Source organism: Lacerta agilis, chromosome 17 (genome assembly GCF_009819535.1).
Source record: "Lacerta agilis isolate rLacAgi1 chromosome 17, rLacAgi1.pri, whole genome shotgun sequence".
Lineage (NCBI taxonomy): Eukaryota > Metazoa > Chordata > Lepidosauria > Squamata > Lacertidae > Lacerta > Lacerta agilis.
In genome coordinates this window covers 14,756,362-14,780,513 of record NC_046328.1, presented here as the reverse complement: position 1 = coordinate 14,780,513, position 24,152 = coordinate 14,756,362, and the positions used below count along the sequence as shown (strand labels likewise).

The 24,152-nt window shown below is 47.1% G+C and overlaps 2 protein-coding genes across 6 annotated transcripts in view; one reads left to right on the top strand and one right to left on the bottom strand.

Moving 5' to 3' along the window:
* The window catches only part of SFI1 (SFI1 centrin binding protein), a 34,636-nt gene extending 26,228 nt beyond the window's left edge, over positions 1-8,408 (top strand). Inside the window, exons 25-34 of the mRNA XM_033136113.1 lie at positions 229-303; positions 976-1,152; positions 2,025-2,287; positions 3,024-3,119; positions 3,726-4,076; positions 4,248-4,287; positions 4,593-4,731; positions 5,072-5,204; positions 6,487-6,589; positions 7,901-8,408. Coding sequence (XP_032992004.1) covers positions 229-303; positions 976-1,152; positions 2,025-2,287; positions 3,024-3,119; positions 3,726-4,076; positions 4,248-4,287; positions 4,593-4,731; positions 5,072-5,204; positions 6,487-6,589; positions 7,901-8,008 — 1,485 coding nt within the window. The 3' untranslated portion in view covers positions 8,009-8,408. The remainder of the gene's footprint in view (positions 1-228; positions 304-975; positions 1,153-2,024; positions 2,288-3,023; positions 3,120-3,725; positions 4,077-4,247; positions 4,288-4,592; positions 4,732-5,071; positions 5,205-6,486; positions 6,590-7,900) is intronic.
* A 957-nt stretch (positions 8,409-9,365) lies between these two features.
* Positions 9,366-24,152, bottom strand: part of PISD (phosphatidylserine decarboxylase) — a 38,408-nt gene continuing 23,621 nt past the window's right edge. For 3 of the 5 annotated variants that reach the window (XM_033174423.1, XM_033174424.1, XM_033174425.1), the window contains exons 2-8: positions 21,255-21,680; positions 18,542-18,707; positions 13,169-13,405; positions 12,702-12,840; positions 12,327-12,464; positions 11,597-11,757; positions 9,366-10,583 (exon numbers count right to left, since the gene is read on the bottom strand). In XM_033174423.1, coding sequence (XP_033030314.1) covers positions 10,359-10,583; positions 11,597-11,757; positions 12,327-12,464; positions 12,702-12,840; positions 13,169-13,405; positions 18,542-18,707; positions 21,255-21,445 — 1,257 coding nt within the window. In that variant the 5' untranslated portion in view covers positions 21,446-21,680 and the 3' untranslated portion in view covers positions 9,366-10,358. Of the gene's footprint in view, positions 10,584-11,596; positions 11,758-12,326; positions 12,465-12,701; positions 12,841-13,168; positions 13,406-18,541; positions 18,708-21,254; positions 21,923-24,152 lie in introns of those variants that run through there. The other 2 variants (XM_033174427.1, XM_033174426.1) reach the window with 2 other exon arrangements.

The following is a 24,152-nucleotide window of genomic DNA, read 5'->3' as shown; positions in this document are numbered from 1 at the left end:
GGGAAAAGAAAAAGAGTTCAACTAAAGCATCTCCCCTAACCCTTGCCCTAGGTGCAGAGGAGATGAAAGGGGACAAAGGGGAATAATTTTTCAGTTAATGCTGAAAACGCAGTAGAACTTCATGGCTTCTATCTATGCTGGGGTTGGGATTTCCCCCTCCCTCCTTAACCTGGCCCACTTGGTCTTTCTTTCTTTCTTTCTTTCTTTTGTTTCTTTCTTTCCCAACAGTTGGCTCACAGGCAGAGGGAGCAGCAGGAGACGATGCGGGCGCTTTGGCATTGGTCCATGTCCCTGCAGGGCAAGGTCAGTCTTGGCAGGCAAGAGAAGAGGTGCATTCACATGGTCCTGTTGGGAGGGAGCAGCTCTGCTTGAAAGCAGAATGCCTTCTCTCTCGCTTTGCTGGATTACAAAGCCAGGATCTAAAGAATCACACAGCTCGTTCCATGAGTGGGAGGGGGCTTTCTGTATTTTGGTTAAGTGCATATTACCAAGGAAAGAGGAGGAGGAGTGTGGAGACACAGGATACTCTGTTTCCAGCTACAGCTGTGCATCTCCCAGCAGCCGTGGAGGGCAGTGCCATCTCTATTACTAGCAGCACTGCATGGAAGGGCCTTCCACCTCTGGGCAGGGCTGAGGAGCTGCTTCAGCCTAGGGCATCATATCTTGAGAGGGAGCGCAGCAGTTGCAGCTAATATATGTATTTCCATTACATATGTCAGAGATAAAAAATGTTTTCAAGAATATAGGGAAGATCAATCTCTCACTTGTGGATGTTTTTGCACCACCTCCCACACTGCTGACAGTTTTGGATCTATACTTGAAATTCTGAGAGCTTTAAAAAAAACAGCACTGGCAAGTGTATTTGAGTTCCTTGAACCTGTTTGCTTTTTCTGAAGGGAATTTTTACTGGTTCCTTTGTCGCTGATGAATACGAGAGGCTGTGCGGCCGCTGTCACCTATGTGTCTTGCCTGCAGGTGTTTGATGCTTGGCTGGGATTTGTCCTGGAGCAGCAGCGCAAGAAAGGTCGGATCGAAAGGGCTGTGGAGATTTACCGGGCTGATTTGCTGCGGGAGGGTGTGACCCGCATCCTGAGGTACACGGCTGGCATGAAGGAATTCCGAGGGCACTTGCAGGCCCAGCATCAGGTGAAGGTAAAAGAACGGGACCCCTCTTGTGGCTCCCTCTCATTTCACATCTGTACAACTTTACCATCATTACCCATTTTATTTCGCAACAGGTTGATACCTGCTTCATACACAGTGGTTTCTTTTTTGCATGTTAGATCCACAATGATGACTAACAATTATTTGCTCTATTACCAGCTGTTCACCCCATGGTCTTGGGACATGTCACAATAATTTAAAATACAATGTGAAAAACAATTTTAAACAAATTTTAATCTCCAGAATAGGGGGTTTTCTGAAAATATTTGTTGCCTGTGCTGGCTTGTCCTCTCTGTTACATAAGCAGGAAGCACAGATCCCTTATGGGGTTCCACCCCACAGCAACAGATAGAAGCACACGTCTCCCTCTCACAGGTACTCCTGGGACAAGTATAGGCAAAGCAGGTCCTGTCAGGTTCACTGCCCTGCTTCTCCCTCTAGGGGGCACTACAGAGCCAGAGAGCGACATCATCACAGGTGTGCCTGGCTCAGACCTTACCCCGCTCTTCCTTTGGCTCTGTTCTTAATCTCTTTTGACATGCTATGTTGGATTGAAGCATTTGGGAGAGACTGCTGCTCCCCAGCCTGGTGCCCTCCAGTTACTCTGGACTATAACTTTCATCAGCCCCAGCATTATATGGCTCTGTGAGCTGGGACTGATGAGATTTGTAGTCCAAAACATCTGGAAGGACAGCAGCTTGGTGAAGGGTCCCCAAGAAGTACAGAAATTAACAAGTTCCTACTCTCCATTTCCCCTGCCCAGCCCCTCCTTGCAGCAGACTGAAGGGCACACGCAGCCCTCAATTTTGCAGCACCACCTTCCCACCAGTCTGCCATGTGCTTCTTCCTTGTGCTCACAGATTGCCTGCCACCGTCACCAGGCTGTCTACCGGTGCGCCATGCTCTGGAAACTAAAGGCCCTCTGCCAGAAACCCAGCCTGTCCATTCCGGGGGGCCCTCTCAAGAAGCGAGTGACATTCCAAGTGCCAGTGCCTGCTGCAATCTCAAGAGCCAGCAGAGATCTTGGAGGGAGAACGAGCCTTCGTTCCATGCCGAGGCCTGCACAGAGTGACCACCAGGCCCACATTTTCCAGGCTTCTGGAGATTCCATCCTGACTGAGCTGTGAGTAAGAGGCAAAGCTGCAACCTCCTTGCTCTCACTTCCCCTTGAGCCACCAAACTGAATTAATTGCACGGTGGCCTCCATTTTGAAAGCCACTGCATATGCACAGAGGAAGGCTTCTTTTAATTTTAAAGAGTGGGGAAAGTGCAAAAGGCACTCAGCAGCAGATGGTTAGACGCTCTTCTCCAGATCTTATTCTCTCTCTCTGTTCTATGCAGGGAAGGTGTCATGCACAGGAAACTTTTAATGAAACATTGGGGATTCTCCTGGGCCATCTGCTATCCCTAAGGCTCTGTTTGCCCATCTCCCTCACAGTCATTTGCTGTTGTAATAATAATAAAAATAAAAATCCTCTTGAAATTGACTAGTCTAACCAATCTTTATTACTTGCCAAAGGGCAGGCAAAGAAGGCTTGTGTCCCTTAGGATTATTGAGTGGCATGAAGTACTAGAATCATTACTCAGTTCTCAATAGCGAGCCTCAGAGTAACTGTGCCGGCTCTTTGGTTTTGTTTAAACTTGTAAGGCTGTAAGTGATAGGTACAGTTGCTTGAGTAAATCCATCTGTCAACCTGCTTTTCTTAATGAAGTATTAGTGCTGAGAACATGCTTGTAGGCACTCCTGTGCATAATTATCAGTGTGTAAAAGGTATGTATGTACCTCAGTGTTCTCTAATTCTAAAAAGGGACTTTATGATTAAGAAGGCCTCTAACCCTCCCTCCTATCCTCCCCACAGGCAGGCGGCCCGCCAAGGCAGGTTACAGCCACGTAAACCTGACTTTCTGCTGCAATCTCTGGAGAGAGCAGAGCTGCCTGGTCCTGACTTGAATGGGTAGGGAAGAATGTTCAACTTTCCAACATAACAAATTAATAAATACAACAAAGACTACATAGGGGCTACTCCCACCAGCCAAGTTCAGGGTCACTTTTACCCAAGACCTCTAATGAAAGGGAAGATCCAGGATGACATTCTCACCCCATCTTGGTACTTAATGGATGTTCAAACTAGTATAAACTTGTGTGCCCATCAACCATCCTGTTGATGAAATAAGGAGCAATGCTTCTTATTTGATTGCATAGAGAATTCTGAGTGTAACAGAGTACCAAACTCACAAAATAAGACTTCTGCAACAAGCTCTGATGCAAGTCATAAAGCTACACGGCCACAATTCCTCATGGAATCTTGTGGGTGCCTCCCAATTCTTGGAAAACTTCTGCTTGGTTCAAAAAAGGAAAGGGCTGGGGGTGAGATGGGTGGGTGGGTGGGTGGACTTAGTCCACTTTACTTTGTAGAGCAAGCTTAAAATGTGCCTGAGCTAGAAAGGTGGATTCTGGCAGCTTGGAAGGGAACAGGAAGAGGGATTTTTCCAGATTCTTCCTTGGTGTGCTTCAGATTCTTCTACAACTAACAAATCTGATCTTTGTCTTCCTCTGCTAGACTAGAAAGCCTTGCTGGGGCTTTGCAGAAAATGACTCCAAGCCACCCTCCTGCTCTGTCTACGGCCCTTTTGTCATCTGCCCAAAGCAGTGTCCCTTCTCCACCCCACTTCAGCGGTTGCCCCTTCTCAGCACCCCCACTTCCTCAGGCTGCTCCAGTGCTGTGCACGCCCCCTTGGCCAGATAGCACAGCCCTCCCAAAGCCAAACCCGGAGCTGTTGCCACCTTCCTCCTTCATGACACGGAGAAGAGAGAGGCCAGGAATGGTGAGTTTTCACACCTTGTTTGCTGCTTCATGCAGTGGTAGTGCCGTGGCCTTACACTCACTTGATCTGCCTGAGTCAAATTCCCAGTTAAGACTGCAATCCTAACCCTTGGCTGGCAGTGGCAGACTTGATGGAGTGGTGCAATCAGCCACATCCACAGTCTAGCTAATTGCACCAACCAGGGTGGAAGGAAAAAAAATTCAGCAGCAGGGCTTGCTCAGTGGATCCTGGCCTGACCCCCTCTTCACCCTCAAAAGGGCCTGTTTTGGGTTGACCACATTGCAGCACTACTTGCCAGCAAGGCTAGACAGAGGGACACCACTTCTGCTTCATCCAAACCCCATCTAGCATGGCAGATTGCTGATTTTGATTACTCTGGAAGGTTCCCAGATTCAGAAGTGTTTGTCTCTCTGCTAGCCCAGTTCTGTAGCACAGAGCTTATCCCTATATCAGTTTCTACGGTGGGGTTCCTTTTATCATAAGAACATTCCATCCAAAGGGCTTAGGGTACCTTGTAGTTTGTTTAACACCAAATCCATAAGCACAGCTCTGAGTGGTGTCTGGACAGGGTTAAATAACATTCTTGTTTTCCTGCCTTTCAGGTCGAGCCTTCCACAAGCCCTCCAGGACCAACCACTGGGAAGGAAAAAGTGCTGGCAGACCCAAGGGCAGATTTCCTCCTGCCTGAAGATTTTGCAAGGAGAGAGAGCCCTCCTCCCCATCCCACTTGCAGAAGGGCAGGTAATGATGATGGTCCTATGAGTGACCCATTTTTCTCACTCCCAAATAGCAAAAGGCTCTTTTTGCCTTCAGGGAGACATTTTGTTTCCTAAAGGAAGTGGGCTGCTTGTTTTGAGGCCAGGGGTGCAGTGGCTTTCCAGGAGGTTTGTCCTCCTACCTGGGTGTAAATGTGTGCCCTCCCATTTTTGCTGCTTCTGCAACAAGAGTAAGGGGGCATGTGTCTTGTGAGATGTGATCCCTCCCAGATGACCCACAGTTAATATGGCGGCTACAGAGAAGGAAGCAGAAACTGCTCGGAGGGATTCCAAAACCCACACTGTCTTCCTTTTCATTTTAGGAGGAACCAAAGAACCAGAAAAGGCAACAGAGGGTTTTACTAAGGAGGCACTGGCAGTTCACAAACAGCTGGGAACTGAGCTCCAGGTTATTGGAAAGAAAATGCAACTCTACCACCACAATCAGCAGGAGCTGAAGTACGTAGCCAAACACCACTACTTCTCCCACTTTGCAATGCGTGTTTGGGCTTCTGTGTTTCTTCTGGGAAGGAGAGATCAGTTCAGGAAATCCTAGCTGGAAGGGGCCACTGCTGTAGTGTGCTGTGTTGGTGGGTGCAGGGAGGGACACAATTCCCTTCCAGCATACTCTTCCATGCCTCTCTTAACTGTTGATGACTTCAGAGCAAGTTGTAGGCATAGCCAAGGGCTGGCTCCCTTCGCACACTAACAAATTCAGGAAAGGGAAGGTGAAAAATGCCCTAACCAAGGCCGCAATTACCCTGTACATTTAAAGCGTTATGATGCTAGCTTCCCCCAAGGAATTCTGGGAGCTGTGATTTGGTAAGAGTTTCTAGGAGACCCTTATTCCCCTCCCAGAGCTACGCTTCCCAAAGTCTTTTAATAATCCATCCCTCTTCCCAGGGAACTCTGGGAATTGTAGCCCTGGGAAAGGAAGAGGGGCTCCTAGCAATCTCGGCACCCCTAATAAACTTCAGCTTCCAGAATTATTTTGGGGAAGTCATGACTGTTTAAAGTGGTATCATAGTGCTTAAGGATTCCTGTTGCTCCTGAAATGCTTTCCCCCACAAACCTAACTGCAGGGGAGGGGAGCAAGAGTGTATGTGTGGGTGAGAGATTTATGTGAACTAGCCCTGGCCCTGTACACTTTGGCTCAGCCCACTCCTTTTGTCCCCACCTATTGCTGGCATGCAAAGTCTGGAAGGTTGGCCACAAGGACGGAAAAAGATTCTTTGCCATCTGTGTAATATAAGGTTACCAGACATCCCCGTTTCCCGGGGACAGTCCCCAGATTTACAAATCAGCCCCCATACAAAATCAATTGAAGTTGAAAAGTGTCCCCAGATTCATTGAAAAAAATCTGGTAATCTTAGTGTAATAGTTCTTATGGTCCAATTTCCCCAGTAAACCACAGTAAGGAAACATCAATAGTGCTCTGTAATTAAGTAGTTCTGTAGACAGATACTGGGATCAGGCAGGATTTGTTCAAGGCAGTCCTACTGCAGATAATGACAGAGGGCATTATTGTGAAGGCAAAGCAACTGGAGTGGATGGGCTGGGTTAACCAACCTGACAGGTTTATAGAGGAGGAAACATTTGCACAGGGCTCACTTAAACCATTGCAAATCCTGTAGGTGCAGATGGTTGCATTGGTCCTAATAGAGGAAAGTGGTGGGGATTGGATCCCCGGCCTTGCTTTCATTTGGCCAGAACAGGGTGACATTCTGGCTTTTTATTCCAGGTCCTGCCAGCGGCAACAGCGCATTCTGCTTAAGTGGCTGGAGATGAGACCAGGGGATGAAGAACAGGTGGCTGTGCGTCAAGTACAAGAAGAGTTGGATCAGGTACAAACAAGAAGTTCTCCCTGCGGCCACTGAAGCAAAATTAAATGGCTGCAGAGAAGTCCACACATTACCCAAAGGGCATTGTAAAGAAGAGTAAAACCTTTATTCCCCTGCTGCTGTCACCATTTCTGCCATTATTCTCTCAGCTCTAGGACTGAGATGGTGTGAAAATCTGGAGCAAGAAAGTGTTTATAGTGAGACTGGAGGGAGCCTCCATGTCTTCTCTGTTCTGCATTGCTCTGGGGCCCACCCCATTGCCACAAAATACCCAATTTTCCTATTTCAGGATTTGCTTCTCATAAAGTTTTGCTGGTTGCACTTTTAAAAGAACGTATCCCAGTATCTGATGCTAGTTTCTTGTAATAGGCATTACTATGCTGGTTAGTAACTAGAGGTTTACCTCACCTATCAGCCAGTGACCCATTCCTACCACTCTTCTGAGTAATACCCCTCCCCACCCTCTCACTATATATAAGGGTCTGGTGAGTTCTGTTTCAGTGTATCTGAAGAAGTGTGCATGCACACGAAAGCTCATACCAAAACCAAACTTAGTTGGTCTCTAAGGTGCTACTGGAAGGAATTTTTTATTTTGTTTCGACTATGGCAGACCAACACGGCTACCTACCTGTAACAGTAACTAGAGGGTATTGATTAAATAAACTACTTGGTAGCTCAGCATGCTCTGGAGAATCTGGAGGAGGTGGGCCTGTAGTATTAGAGCAAACTCCCATGAGCTGAGGTCCCTTTGGTACCCTCCATAAAATATGTGAGGGGGCTGGACCCCCCAAAGTTGATGGGCATTGCCATTCAAATGGTGTGCGCGCACTGCATCTTGATTGATTAAGCGGGGTGTGGCTCACATGCCCTCCCCCATATTTTATTCAAGTTGGCATCCCTGCTGTAGCAAAGCTCCCCAGTGACATTGTTTCTTACTTACGGTACGTGGTTGCATGTGGCAGACAAAAAGGGGAAATATAAATTTACTTATAAATCAAGATGCATCAGCTTAGCGCTTTGAAATGGCCTATCTGCTTGTGAGTAAGTTAAGTTTCTGTTAGTTGGAAGTTTCCACCACCCAAACCACTTTTGAGAAGAATTGCATAGACCTACTCCATTTGGGATTGGTCTGGGAGCTAGAGCTACCCTAGCAGTTTGTGCATGTTTTGTGTGTTGTAGCTCAAAGCAAGATTTTTGGATGAGGGAGGCTAGGAATAATTTCTCGAGAGCACAGATGGCTGTCTCTCACACTAGCTGGGGCCTGAGCCAGGCTGCCTCTCCAAACCACCTCTTTTTGTGCTCGTTTCTTTGCAGCTGAAAGTGAAGATCAGTTCCCTCAAGCACATACTGGGAGAAGAGCGACAGCTAATGGAGTCCTACGTCACACGTGTCCAGGATATTCGAGCGGCTCTTAGCACTTAAGCATCTTGGACTCACTTGTTTGCATGATATGCAGTGGGATGGCTGGACGTTGTCCCTTTGCTATGCGGGAGGTGGGTGGGGGGTGGCAGAGGAGCCTCCACCCTGTTAGCTGAACAAACACTGGTGGAGGCTGCAATCCAATATAACAGATTTACCTGGGAGTAAGTAACATTGACATGCACAGGATTGTACTGCAGGTAGTTAGCATGTCTCTCTACAGCAGTCAAATGCTTTCTTTTAAAAAGTCAGCCACGGTAAGTCATTCGTTTTTATTTTAAAACGTTTGCAATTAATGAGTTAATGTCCTTAAGTTGTACATTTTGACATACAAAAATACTGTGCTACTGATACAGTTGAAAAATTAAATGGATTCTCCGTGCAGGAGAAATTCACAGCGTCACTAAGAAACCCACTCCCATTTTGCTTAGGATCAATGTGACCTCCTCTGGCTCTCAGCAGCCTCAAGCCCCCACCACAATCTCCTCCCCTAGACCGGGAAGTTCATCCAGCAGAATTTCCTTGTCCTCAATAAGCAGCAGAACCTTCAGTACCGCTCCGCAAGCAGAGTAACAAGAAATTAAAGCTCAAAGAGGAACTGGCAAAGCAGCCAAGTGGAAGCAATTGAAAGAGCAATGGATGGAGCAAAGTTTACCCCCTTTCGGTAGTTTTGCCTTTTCTGATGATGCACTAATAGAGGAGCTGTGACCCATCATTCTATCCTATGGTTAAACAGGCCAGTTAGCTGGTTAGAAAACCCACCTTCACACTGTGCAAAGATAGGAAGGATGGATGACCAGCCATCATCACCAAGGCCACTTATCTGCCCTTCATCAGCATCAGTGATGGGAGCCACTATCATTGGAAAAATCCATGCCTCAAATGGCACACGCCTCGAAGACTTGCTCCTTTTTCTAACGTGCCTTGGCTTCGCTTCTTATGGCTGTACTCGTTAAAAGGGGCAGCTTCTCTCTTGTGGTTGTGTGTATGTACAAGGTAAGACTAAAGCAAGGAAAGCATAAGGAGGAGACTTAGGAGGAGGGATGCAGTTTTAAAGCCAAATGAGCTCAACACTCGTGAGCCTCAGCCATGTTCACAACTTGGTTTCTTGAGGTCAAGAACAAAACACAGACATCATAAATAAACCAATCAACTGCCCCCCCCCCTTTGGCACCAATTTCTATGAATCCCCTCCCAGGAAAAAAAGGCATAGTAAGTTTTAAGATTCCCCTTATTATTGGTCTACGCAGCAGTGCTTAATATTTTGCCACTGAACCGCCTTAGATGTGTGGGATGAAGGTTCAGAATGGAACTCTCAAGCTGGCTATGGCAAATTTGGCTTTTAAGTATTTTGCAAGTCCAGCAAAGAGTGGGAAAAATGGTTAACACACATGAGAAAAGGAGGATTACTCCTTTTGCTTTTTAGGAAGACCTGGGCTGACAGGATCTTCTCCCCCAGTCCTCGGGTTCTGGCAAGTTGGCAGTAGCTGCGCAGGGAGAGGAAAGAGGCTTTCACTGCTGCCCACAGCAAGAGACTTCCCACTGCCTTTGCAGAGGAAAAAAATTAATTGGGTTTCTTTCACGTCCCCAGCTTAACAAGAGACTAGATATTTCCCATACAAAACAAAAAAAGATTAAGGCCCGAATAGCAATACAGAATGGCCGGGTTAGAGTGAGCTCGAGCTACAAATAAAACAGGCTTCCTAAAAACAAAAACAAGATCAAGTCAAATGTGGAATGTGGACACAGTGTTTGAGGTTTAAAAATACAGTGCAGACTTCTGCTTTAAAGGGATAGTACCAGATTTATAAGAGAGGTTTCTAAAACAATGGCACACCCAGATGAACTCTTTAATGTTTCTATATTCCACTCTGCTGAGTCTCCTGGTTTTGGCATTGGACTGTTCAGTCTGGTGTGAAACATAAATTGAGAATACGGCTGGGTGAGAGACATAATTAGAAAATATGGAGCATGGGTCAATCTGACAGTATCCCTTGAAAGCAGGAATCTCTGCTCTACTTCCTCCCTCTACCTGCAGCATTTCAACCAAGACTTCATCATTTGGTGCAAAAGCAGGCTGAAAATGGCATCTTAGGGAGAAATGTCTATTTCTGCAGGCACAGGGAAGAAGCAGAAAAGCCACCCTGGTCAACATTCTTAAAGGCCACAATCCCTGATATGTCTGCAGCTCTCATGGTGGGAATGCACTGCTGGCACCCCTCGTTCTAAGAACAAGGGGGCTTTAGTTTCCTCACTCAGGTCCTGCTGAGCAATACTCCCACCTTAGAGAAACTTTTCCTTTTACGAATTGAGTCCCTGTTGCATATAAAAAGCCCCCCTGGCAGTGGAGTCTCTAGAGAGATCCTAAGGCCTCTCCAAAGCGGATTTTCTGGCCAGGCTTCAGATAAAAATTAAAGTCCTTCGGTGCCTCAAAGATCAGGACGATGGTTGAGCCTAGATTAAACTCTCCTAAATGTTCTCCCTTCCTCATGGGGATGCCCTCATGATTGTTGTTGTTTACGAAGCTGAAGTCATTGTATGAGCCTTTGCTGTAGCTGGGGCTATTTGTACGCAGATCCTGCACATGGAGAGAAGAAAAGAGGTGTTACATAAGGACTCCAGGAGGGAAGTCATTTGCCTCTGTGCCTTGCAAAGAAGCCTGTAACGTTTTGTTACTCAACCACTGGCTACTTTAGACATTTGTGGATGAAGCGCAGGGAGGGAGGCATTTTTGTGGTGCCTGCCTGCCTGGTCACCATAAGAAGGTTCTTGTTCACCATGGGCAATGAGGCAAGAGGCTACTTAAAACCTCGCTCAAGGCCCAATTTGCATGTATTCACAGTGACACAGTTGCCGCCAAAACCACACTAGCCTCTTTCCAGGAACCTATGAATTGTTCGCAGGATGTTCAAGAACACCCACTCCCACCTGCTGCCTTGCAGGACTGAAGTTGCACTCAGTTCCATAACCAAGTTGGAAACTTGGGAGCAGAACAAAGAAAATCAATTCAGCTATGCAAAAGGAGGTAGGGGCACTCACTCGCTGGGGAATTAACAACAAGAAATGGTTTTATAGTTCTACAGTTCCTCAGGAGCTGGGATTATTACAGTCATTTAATATGTCCCAAGTGATTGCTCACAGGCTGGGCAAGTGATCCTACCATCAACATGCCCCCCCTGAAAATATTAAGCAGCCTTTTACCAGGTTCAGGCTATTTGTCCACTTCCTCTGACTGGCAGCAGCAGCTCCTGGGAGGGGGGGGAGCTCCCTCCAACAGGGAATTGGGTTGCCCCTTCCCATCACTTGCTACCACCTGGTCCTTTTTTTTTTTGGCCAGAGATGCTTCCAAGGATTGAACCTGGAACCTTTTCATTCCTACCATTGAGCTCTGGCCCCTCCTGCGTAATGTCTAGAGCAGGCCCTTATCCAGAAAAGGTCTGGGGTCCTGAGTTACTTTGGAAACTGCGAAGGTGGGACAGCAATGGGCAGCTCAGCACAGTTCAAGTGTCACCGTTCCACTTGCATTCTAAATGGTGAGGGCACATGGGACAATGACTCCTCCCTCTCAAGTGTTTGAAAGGCTCGACTCACCTGATCAAAATAGATGCGGATTGATCCCACATTTTGGGCTCCTACTGCAGTCAGAGAGAAAAAACCATGCTTCCAGTAGCCACTGAGTACAACGCGTTCATTATGGCAGAAGAGTTCTTTGATCCAGCGAGCAACCCCTGGATTCACAGACATCAGGGAGCCTATGGGAAGCAAGGAGAAAAATGGGCAGAGGCACCTTTTTATTTCCCTAGCCACTGTTTTGAGGATGAAAGCAAATTCTTAGAAACAGCTTGAATGAAGAAGCTTTCAGCTCTGTAAGACAGTCTTCCTGCATTAAGACACAGGTGAGGCTTTGGGCTGGAGAAGCCCCAAATTGTAAGGTATGGCCATTTATTACCTGGTAGTTTTAAAATTAAGTTAGACACCCAGGAGCAACAAACATTGGTGTACTTTTGTAAGGGCAGTAAGGGAGGGAGGGAATCCAATCACTCATTGTACAAGCGTGATCACAACCATTTTTCCACTTAAAATCCTGCAGAAATAATAATTTGAGAAGCACTTAGAGATGGGAACACTTCCTGGTAAATCATGGTGCTTCTCAAAGGAAGGATGATGACCAGCATCAAATGACTCTTGGTTCAGGAACCACTGGATTTTACATAGAATCACAGAGTTGGAAGGGACATGACTTGACCGACAAATATTTATTAAAATGCAGTGTTTAGCAGAAACCTTTCACTGCTTGTGTATCTCTGGAAACCTGGCCTACCTGGGAAGTGACGCCGGTGAGACACTTTCCAGTCGGTCGGTGAGTGGAAGCAGTGGTAATCTCCAGGCGCCAGGTAAATCACACAGTGATAGAGCTCATTGCAGTCCTTTGTTACCAGCCGCTTTTGGAATGAGGAGGCTAGAGGAATAAAGAGTAAAATGGCTTTTGAGGCTTCAACACAATGTACAAAACAGGAACGTAGGCAGCTGTAGGTGAGACAGAAGCAGCTGCAAGGAGGAAGAGGAAGGGGTGGCTCAATGACTGCCCAGTCAGGGCCCAATGCAGCTATTACATGGCATGCAGTGGTTGGTCCTCTACATATGCCAAGTCCAGTGGAATGATGTTGACCTCCAAAGTGTGGCTGTGTGCACTTACCTGGCTTGCTTTTACAGTTCTCTTTATCAGCACGTGGACCCAGGAAGGACTCCAGTGAGTAAGTGATGCCTTTTACTTGCTCCACTTCACAGTTCTTCACTTGTCCAAAGCTGAGAATCTTGCCATCGGATGGACTGATCTACAGGGAGCAAACAGCACCAAAAATTCTTGTGTTAGCATCTGCCACTTCTCTAAACACTTAATTTTAAAAAAAAATTAGCATAAATCAAAATATTGGCATAAAAACCACAGCAGCCATCAGAATTAAGCATCAAAACACCTGAAAGAGGCCTTTTCAAACAGCCCATATTCACCAGCTCCAGTGAATCGGGTCTGATGCAGTTAACTTGGCAAAGAAACTCATCTAAAGGTTGGGTGGGAGAGAGCCTCGATGGTGTCCATCAGCAGTGAGGCTACTGCTTCTCCATAAACTCAACACCACTGCCCCTCACATCTCTGCCACTTACCATACTGTGGATGCCGCAGACGGGTCGGGCTTGGGGCTTTAGCTTACGCCTGAAGAACTCACTAAGGTTTCTGTAGTGGTGAAGGTCTTCCACAGCTGCCTCCTTCATGTTGACACCAAACGTCCAGATGTATAGGCTGAGGATCGGCTTCCGGAGCCAGGTGGGCAGCTCAACACTGTTCAGGCGCCCCCAGGCTCGGGAAAGGAGTCGCGTTGGCACAGATTTGTACAGGGAAACCTAAAAACAGAGGAGAAAGATGGGAGCTACTTCATGACACATGCTCACCTGAAAAAAACAACTGAAAACCTGCCCTTGGCTAATTTTAATGCAAGAGATCAGAGACTGCTGGTGAGGGAGTATGTTGGGAGGAGAATGTAATTTCCCATGCACCCTCTACTGATCTACAGAGGTGGAAAGGCTGGATGTAAAAAAGCTGGCAATTAAAGGCTAATTAACATGGGGTTCTTACACACACACACACACACACACACACACACAAAACAAACAAACAAACACCCAAATAATGATCATGGCAGCTTCCACATTTTGGTCTAACCATGAAAGCTCCATTCATAGAATCACAGAATTGGAAGGGACTACAAGGATCATCCAGTCCAAGGTTTCCCAAACTTGGGGCTCCAGCAGCTTTTGGACTACAATTCCCATCATCGCTGACCACTGGTCCAGCTAGCATGGGATCATGGGAGGTATAGTCCAAAAAGTGCTGGAGAAACCATGATAGTCCCAACTCCCTGCAATGCAGGAATATTTCACCCAGTGTGGTGCTTGAACCCACAACCCTGAGATTAAGAATCTCATGCCCTACCAACTGAGCTATGTTGAGCATATCCTCATAGCATATGCACCTCAAATAGATGACTGGTTCTCTCCCCTGGATTAGGCAGTAAGGTTGGGAGGAGGGGAAACTCAGCAGCGGCTAACAACTTTTGAAAGAGCCTCATGTGGCTTCAGGATGCCCATCCGCTGGGGGGCACCATGAGCAATTTCACATCTCTGAGGATGTCGTGTCTTGGCAAAAGTATATAGGAACAGCAGTAGCTGCCTAACACAGTCAGGCCCTTAGTCCATCTAGCTCAGTACTGTCCACGCTGACCAGCAGCAACAGCTCTCTGGGGATTCAACCTCAGACATCTCTCCCAGTCCAACCTGGAGATGCTGCTCTAGACTGAAGCTGGGACCTTCTCCATGCAAGGCAAACGCTCTGCCACTGAACTGCAGCCCTTCCCCAAAGTAACAGTTCCCTGACTGCTGTACTGGAAAAACAAACCCATGGAGCTCATACACATTCTCAAGGAAGGGTAGAAGGGGCTAGTGGTGGCCCAGTACCCCTTCTACCCCTAAATAACTCTTTTGGCTAGTGAGGACTTTGTGGCAGCACAAGCAGCTACCCTGGATATGATGCAGGGGGTGGGACTTGCCCCTAGAACAAGGAGGCCATGGTTCCATTTGCACCAGCACCCAGACCTTGATGCGAGAATCCTGCATTCTGCTGCTTCTGTGCAACTGGAACACATCTTAGCTATATTCCTGATTAATTGCTGTGACTGGCAAGGAGGTGAAGGAGGTTGCTTTGTATTCTGTGTGGGGGGGGGGCTAACTGTAAAGCAGGGATAAGATCTAGGTCAGAACAGGGTGGGAACAGGTTAAAATACTGCAGGATTATCTGTAGGCAGCAAGGCTTGAGGAAATTGCTGTAGCTAATTCCTTCAAATCCCCCCTTGGTTAATCCTGAAACCCCTGGCATTCCTCTTGAGGGATGCAGAGCAGGGAAAAGAAAATCTCTCAACATGGCAGAGACTAGAAGAGCCATACCACTGTCTGTAAATTGCTTACTGAAAAGAAAAGAAAAAAAGCAGAGCACCACAAAACTAGCCAGAATGGATCTTTCAATAGCAAATCTTGCCAAGCTACCTTTATCCCCCTTGATAAAGACCACGCTTTCATACTGAGCTAGATAGACCAATGGTCTGACTGCCCTTCCGATATTTTGAACTACAACTCCCATCCACCCCAGTCAGCATGGCCATTGGTCAGGGATGATGGGAGCTGTAGTCAAAACCCCCAGAAGGTAATGCATTGGTTGATCACTCCAGCCCTTCTAGTATGAGTTCCTGTGGATATAAGGACAGTCTATAATTAGGCACCAATATTTCAGGTCAGGGGTCATTACTTTAGGATAAGTACAGAGACTGCTGGTATGATGAAAAGGTCTGGCTGGTGCACAGGTGCATCCTGGCTGCCATCATCACTGGGCAAAGCCATTCAATGGCTTTCTGGCTTAGGAAGGAAGAGCAGGGTGCCCCAGCAGCCACTTCCACAGACCTATTCTCCTGAATCTGCAGTTTCCTACATGGCTAGCTATTGGCACAGCCATGTCAGGCGAGGAACAATGCCTACAGGACGGGTGGGGGAGGTGTCTAGGGTTGTATTTGCTCAGCTGAGTTCAGAGGGAAAATGCTTGGAACTGCGCTGTGATCATGGCACACAGACACACCAGCCTGTTGCCACTGCAGCTTGTATACTCTGGATAATACAGGACAACTCATGTCCTTTCACTGGGGACAGAATGAGTTCAGCAATTTTCAACATTTCTAATTATGAGGCTCCTCATAAAAATAGGAAAATATTTATCTTTCTCCTTAAAAGAAATGCCACTTTATTTCACTCATCAGAACACCCTGAAAACTGAGCCAGGAAGCGGAAAGAAAGCTACTTTTTATATCTCCGGAATTTTTCAAGCTCCCTTATGATCAAAAGGGTGTGCAACCCATCTGAAGCACTTGGTGTTAATGTGCTGGTGTCATCTGGGTTTCAAATGTGCACTTCAGCAACCCGGTGGGTTAGCCAGAGGGCAAAGTATAGCTGGTGATAAAGACCACATACTCAAGATGGCAACTGATACAAACAAACTGGTTTGCTGATCCACAATCCTTCATTCAGAAAATAATATTATTCTTCATACAGAAGATAATATTATGACCTTCAAAGAAAGACTAGAAATCTAGTATAGCAATATAGCAGTTAGAAAATAATATGGATTAAGAAGAGCATTATATTTGCCTTGACTAAGCAATCAGAGTAATTTGAATAAGAATCCAAGACTTATTATTTCCTAGCCTTACTTTCTCCAGCGCAACTATTCTTTAAAATGATTTCCAAGTTCCCTACAGTATTTCGGAATAAAGTTGTCAGGGGCCAACGAGTCTTGTGGTCTGAGCAAGTGCAGGAGGGAGAATCCTCCTAGCTTACTGATTGGCAACACCAGCTTTTATGTCAATTTCATCAGTTAGGTTGGCGACCCTACCTAAGTAATAGATTATGGGTGCCCGTAATCTGAGTAGGGGAAAGTGTAACTGGGACCTGTAGCTCTGTAGTACAGTAGCTCAGTAGTAGAGCACTTGCATTGCATCATGAAGCCCTCAGGTTCAAGCCTCAATGGCAGCATCTCCAGGTAGGGCTAGGAATGTCCTCAGCTTTGAACCCAGGAGAGCCACTGCCAATCAGTGAAGACAAAACATAGGCTGTTTGCTATGTTCTTATGTTCCCTTTATTTTTTTGGCAAGCCTTTACTGGGGTCACTTTGACACATTCCAACATACTCTTGAAAACAACTCACTTGTGCTACTGCTCCTTTTACTATCTTATTAGGAATGAAGCTTTCTTTAACCTTACATCAGGTCCATATCATCTCCCAAGATCTCACATTAATTGCCACTGTGATTCACCAAACATTTCAATCAGCTGAACTTTTTCCATTATTGGCATCCATTTTGATTCATCATGTGTTCTCTGATATTTACCAGGTAAGTTCCTCAGGCCTAGAAGGACCCAGACTAACTCAGGGCCACTAGTTTGCTACACACATACACCCTGTTCTTCTCAGGTGAGCTTCTGCTCTACCATTTGGAAAAAATGAAAAGCTACACATTTGGGGAAACCACGCACTGCAACATACAGCATCCCATTAAAAACTGCTGGTGGGCTATGCATTAGCCAGCAGCTCCTTGTCAGCAGATTCTGTTCTTTTAGGCATCTCCCTGCCACCACTCCTTTTTATTCACAGTTCTGTTTCAGAAGCATGCAACAGGCCCACTTCAGTTTGGAAGGTGGGTGTTCAAATGTAGAGTGCTGCATGCATAGAGGGAAAACAGACACTCTGAAGGGAAGGCTGTTGGAGGCAACTGTTGAGTGGCCAAAATCACTTTAATAGAATTCAATATTGTGCAGTAGAGGAGAAAGAAAATAATCCTTCTGCCTGCCTAGCCTACTTTACAGGGTAGTTGTGACCAGTGCTTTTTTTCTGGGGGGTACGCAGGGGTATGCATACCCCTAATTTTTTTTGCGAATCTTTGTACTTTTGTCCATGTACTGTATTTTCCCAATTTGAACTATAAAATGGTGATTTTCTTGAGTCAAAATAAGAGTACTGTACCCCTAAACATTTTGTAAGAAAAAAAGCACTGGTTGTGACGATAAAATCAGAGAACCTCCATATACACCACCCTGAGCTCCCTGGAGAAAAAAGGATGTGAGGTTTATAGCCATGACTGCCTGCTCATAAGATTCTCTTGTGGCTGCCTGAAATGGACTTAAGATGAAGGAGGAAAGTCAGCTTTAAAATAAGAGTAGTTGGACCGAAAAGCAAGTGAGCAATAGCCACTCTGAAGACCACGCTAATGATTTTTCAGCTAATTCTTCTTCTCAGCAACACTATTCCCATTTAAAAAGGGGGGGGGGAATGAAATGGCTGTGAAGGTAGACTCCTGCCCAGCAGTTTCCTGGCACTGCACAACTATATTCAAAATAATGGCACAATATGCTTGTAATACCAGCATGACTAAGGCACAAATGTCTTGTTTTAAAAACTCCTATACTATACACGTTGACAGTGTCCTTTCACATATTGCACACCCACAGCGGTCTGGCATGGACATGTTTGCATGAAGGGATGCAACAAAGCATTCCTGCAACATGTGCAGCCTCAATCTCCCAAAATATCACAGTGCCCAGTGAGGGTCCCTGCCCTCTCAGCAGCCATGGATGGCGTAAGCAAACATCCATCTTCACATCATAATAAATGCACCTTGGCTTACCCAGCATTTCCCTCTCATTCTCTCTCTAGGAGCTGACTCCACACATAACTTCCACACGAGGCTAGCAGATGAAATTATCCACTAGAAGGAAATGCTCTCCAAGCACAGAAGTAAGATGCTAGTGATGTGATTGAGAAAGGGGTGGCAGGGGAAGGGCTCCATACGCCAGCTCTACTTCAGCCTTTTCTCCCTGCTAACAGCCACCCTCCTCCTCCAAATAAGGCATCAGAAAGCGCAGTACAAACCTGCAATCACTTACCCTGCTCATAGGCCTCCATCTCACTCTGGTCAAGGGTTTAAGAGCACCAAAAGGCAGAAGGTAATAGAGAATAGTCAGAGGCCAAGAACGGAGTTTCAGAGCGGGCCTAGACATACAGCTCAGCTGGCCCAACCTCCGCCTCAGGGCCAGCTGGGGAAATTGCAACCTGTAGGATCACACACACACACACAAAACAGTCAGCCAACTTGAGCTCAGGCACTGATGACTCTCAAAAGTCAAGCACCTGGTCAATCAGAAGCGCCTCTCTGGACATGGGAACATCTCTACCTACCACCTGCCCATCCACCCACTCTTGCTCTTTCCCAAAAATAAAAGGCCAGGAACGAGTGTGAGAGTGTACTTGCTAACTCAGCAGTTGTTTCAGAAGGGAAGCAAGGCTGTCTTTAGGCTGACCTGCCTAAGCCACATTGTACTTTTTAGAACCACTCAATAAAAGGCTTCACCCATAATCCACTAGAAAGAAAGAAAGGACACATTTGGAAAAGACAAAATACTCTCTATAATATAACTCAGTGTGGACATGGAAATTGTCTGCAGCAAAAGAGCTGTAATGGAAGGTCTGCTACCTTCCCACTGACACTGCTGTAGGATGACTCCAACATGGCCCCAGCCTTGTTCCCTGCTATTTGAGAACCCGTACTTCTGTGGGCCTTCAAGTAATTGTACCCAAATTACTACTGTGTACAAAAGAACACAGAGGGCACTTCCTGCCTTTCTTTTTGGGTCCCGAGGAAACTTTGTCAGGCAAATCCTAGTGAAGGGCTACAACAGGAGCTGCTAATGCTAGAAGTTACCAGTCAGTAGCAGGTCCTGCAAAGAGCCAGGTATAGGATCCTACAGCAGCAGGGCTGCCTGAAACCAGGAAAATGTTACATCCTGAGCTATCCAGGGAGACCAAAAGGTCTCGCCTAAAGCAGAACACACCTGCTACTAAGCACCAAAAGTTCACTCCACTTCCAGGGTGGTTATAAGAATTCTAAGGTCTCAATTATAGAATAAATGTTCATAAATGTAGAAGGCAAACACATAAGTATATAAACTACGTGTCGGAAATAGTACAGGAGAGCAATCCTGAAGCCATTTTGACTCTCCCAAATTGACCTCTAATATTTCTCTGCAAGGAGGAAGGAAATGGGAAAAGCTTTCCAATTGTCTTTGGACTGTAGGGGCTTACACCTCCCTGCAAATACAGTCTGGCAAGTATCTGTTAACTATCAATATGTGTAAGAGATTCAGGAACTAAAGTGTTTATCATCTCAAAGGAATGGCCAGGCTACCCAGAAAATGCAATCAAGTAAGGCATTATCAGGTATCCTGGCAGACTGGAGAGAAGCAACACTCTTAAATTTCTGCTGGGGACCGCCTCCTTCTGTGATGTATGTATGATGTTTTGGGGGATGGTCTTGGGTTACAGGGTGGGCAATTTCAAAAGTCTTTATAGGGGCTTGTACACCATTGTTCTGGGTCTCTCCTACCTCCTTGCAAGGAGGGGAGGGAACTCTGTTGCAACAGAAAAATAAAGATCTGCCTTGCTTTCTATGGATCTTGTCCCCATCAATTGATCTCTCACTGATCATGGACTTAGGGGGCTTGGTCCCTTGGGGAGTTCGGCAGCAAAAGCCAATCCCCTTATTCCCCCCCCCTTATAACAGTTCCCTGGTCCTTCATAAAATCAAGGGGTTCTACACCTCTTGCCATGGGACTGAGGCCAGAGGAACTTCCCACTGGACAAAAGCAAAAAAAGATACGACTGGGAGAGACCAGTTCTGTTTTGATTATTCTTTCTGGACAGGTAATTCTCTGCTTTTCTGTTTTAAATTATCTGCATTTTTGGAACAACAACTGAATAAACCTCCGCTTGGCTGCAGCCACTGGCACTTTAATCTCCTTTGAGCCTAAAAGTGATCACTTGCTTAGTAGGCCTGTTACTTGCCCACACACAGTCCACCCATATCAGGGAGAAAAGAACCCATCCCTTTTACTTTCCTCTAAGGAGGAAGCAGCAAGAGAGCCTCTGGGACGCTCCCAAGCACACACTCTGGTCAGGATCTGGACCTAGAGTGAAAAGTGGGGAATAGGAGTGCATTGGGGTCCTGACGAGGTCAATGAAGGCTCAAGCAATTCCCCACACATAAGGGGCAGCCAAGTTTCCTTAGGGCCAAAGGAGGGTAAAGTTTACCAATATTCAAAGGGAAGCAGGGCCGGGGGGGGGGGGCTGTAATGGGGCCTCATGGATGCTGCTCCGCCTCTTCTCATTGGCTGGACCCACAGAGGGGATTTCCAAAGAGCTCAAAGAAAAATATGCCTCTCTCTTGCCTCCTTCTTCTTCCTCCATCTCCCCCCTTTCACTGCAGACAATCATGGGCCAATCCCCGCAGAGCCGCAGCTAGCTGTAAAGCATCCTTGCTTGCCCCCACATGGCCCTTCTTTTCCACACACACCCAGCTGCTCCATTTCACTCTTGCCCCACTCCTCAAAAAGGCCTGGAAGGGGGAAAGGATGCCCAACTCCAGTGCAACACCCACTTTGACTGTCAATCAAGCGCATAAAGAGCTTGGGAGTAAATTGGGCCAAACAAAGGCTTTGCAGGCAGCTGCCTCTCTTTCACCCTCCCTCCCTCCCTCCCCTTCCTTTCCCCCTCCCCCTTCCTTCCAGCACCTTCTGACAAAGCAAAACATATGCTAGACAGTACCTGAAACGGGCTCTCCTATTTGGGGTGCCCCCACCTGGGCCCGGATTTTCCAGCTGCGGGTGCTGCTCCCCAGCACAGCTGCCGCTGCTGCCACCATTCCCTGAGCTCAGCCTCCGGACATGAATTCTAACTTTGTGGAGGTTGCAGCATGAACGAGGAGGGTTAGATAAAGCTTTGCAGCATCTCACCATTTCCCTGAATGCAGCTCTGGTCCCTGCAGGGCGCTTGACTGACACATCGTCCTCTTTCTCTCAATCTTTCTCTTCCTTCCTCCTCTCTTCTGCCTCTCTTTCCCTCACTCACTTCTGGGCACAAGAGGGAAAGGTGCGATGTCACGGCTCTCAATTTCCCCTGCCGCCGCTGCAGGCTGCTGGTCTTCCCTCCTTCGATCTGCCCCTGCCTCTTGCCCTCTTAGGACGGTCTCAGCTATTGCAAACAAACAAGCATTGTGTCACAGTCCGACATCCTCCTGCAGAGACAAAAGCAAGCCCTTCCCACATGCCAGCCCTGCGCTATGAGGCTCTGCTTTAGCCAGGGGCTGCCATTGGAGCCGGGCTCCAGCGCCAACGAATCTGGAGCTGCCTGCGAGGACTGATGCACTATTGTCAGAAGTGCAGCCCACCAGCCCTGCACATCTCTCCCTATAGCCAGGCTGAATGCAAGCGAGCAGGCGGGGAGGGGGGAGGGGAAGGGGAGGGGAAGGGAAGGGAAGGGAAGGGGGAGGCAATCCCAGCTATGACTCTGCAGTGCAGCAACTCAATCTCCCTCAGTTGTGGGCTGCTGTTCAGTCAGGTCTGCATGCAGCACTCATGTTGCCAGAGAAACATCTCCTGCCCACATTGCCCAGCCAAAGCACACACCACTCCAAGCAGGGAGGGAGCCTCCAATCGCAGTCAAGAGGAATGCCCCCCACTGAGCCTGCAGGAGGCCCTCTATCGCATTCTGCACAGCTAGGAACAGATGGAGGCCACAGGAATCGGCCATCTCTTCCCCAAGAAATAGGCAGAGGCAAAATCTTTAAGCAGATTCAAGCCTATGACTACTCAGGTCATATTATAGAGTAAACCTGGGCAGTAAGAGGAGGACAGACCAACCATGGAAGTTAAGAGGGCCAGAGGCACAGACCAGAATAAACCTGCTTATATTGGACTTCACTCTCAAAGTAACAGCCAAGCAATGTAGAGTTGTTTAGTCAAGAAACAATGTTTAGCAAGAAAACTATTAACTTCGTTACTGCTCCCCCAACACAGCCAAAATGCAGAAATATTTGCTTATTTTGGACAGGAAGTTGGTATAGAGAAGCAAGTCCTTATTTAGCTAATGGCCACACAGATATTCCCTATTTCTTAAATTCATCCAACATGTACACTTGAACGCTGCCCATGATTTCCAGGAAGCTTATTTCCACATCAATACCAGTTAGCACCACATTTGAAGGCCATCATTGCCGGACAAAACTAATGGCACCAGTTCCTCCTGCACAAGCCTCACTGTTGTGAATGTGAGTTACACAAGAGCATTCATTTCTTACTGGGTTTTTTCTGGTTTTCCATTCTCAGCCTTTGCCATTGCTTCAAATTTATAGATAGTGACAGTGGTGACTGCATTCTAAATTAATTATGAATATATTTCTATGCACATGTATCCCACCCCCTCCTTGCACCCTGCCAGTTTCCAGAGCAGCCTTTGCTGATTTGGTGCCCTTCACATGTTTTAGAATACAAGTTCCATCAGCCCCAGCATCCTTGAATGGCTGTGCTGGGTGGGGCTGATGGGAGTTGCTGTCCAAAACATTTGAAGGGCACCAGGCTGCTCTAGAACATGATCTCCTTCTGCCTGCTAAGGCTCAAAGAAAGAAAGAGATCCAAGCAGGCAAAGGACCCAGCAGCACAACCACAAAGTAGGAACCCAAAGGCAGCATTTCAAAATCAGCAAAACTGCCAAATACAGCAGCGCTTTCCTGGGTCAAATGGCAATGGTTTGTTTAATATATCTCTGTCTATCAATTAACCTCTTCTTTCTTTCCGTTATATTTGCAAATAAAAAACAGGGTGGAGTGCACTTCTAAGGGTTCCACCCCCAGCTCAGCTCTCCAGCCTCCTTTCACCTAGCAAATGCACCCAGGCACTCCTAGGACACAATGACCACACAGCCTTGTGCCATCCAACTGCTGGCACTGCTCTGTCTGGGGCAACAGCTGTAGCAACGGGCCTGGCAAGGGGTGATAGGCTTCCTTAGCCAGCAGCCACTGCAGCTGACCTGGGGGTAGCTTTTGAGGCCGCTGGGCTGCAGTCTCCGGGAGCCAGCCATGCCTGCTCAGGCTCAATGCCTAGGGTGGTGCAGAAGAATGTTCCTTGCCAATACTCTGGGAATTTCTGTCATCTGCCTGCTCAGGTTGCCATGGCTCTCTGTTAAGCCAAGCAATACTTCTTTCACCAAGCTCCCAAGAAGCACAGCCAATGCTTAAAGTGCTGGGGGGGGAGCCCAACTGGACAAAAGAGTGGCTTGAATAATGGTGGCAGGATGACTTTCTCCCCTCCCCCTCACATTCCAGACAGGCTGAGTCTGCTCTCCTGAGTCTCCCACACCGGGAATTTGTTCAGCAACCGTTTTTCATGCTGCCTTCAGAGGTGTCCTCCGTATTTGCCTTCCATGCAGAAAAGGCCAGGGCAGATTGCAATCATTACAAGCAGCATATTCCAATTTGTGCTATTAAGAAGACATTTCCAAGTGTTTTCCCCTCATCAGTGGGGCAGTCTATGGACCGTTCCATAACCCCCATCTCTTCTGCCACACTGGAAACCACAGCCTTCCCCAACTCAATGCCTTCCAGATGTTTTAAACTACAACTTCCGGCAGCCCCAGCCAGCAAGGTTGTGCTGGAGTAGAAAATATGGC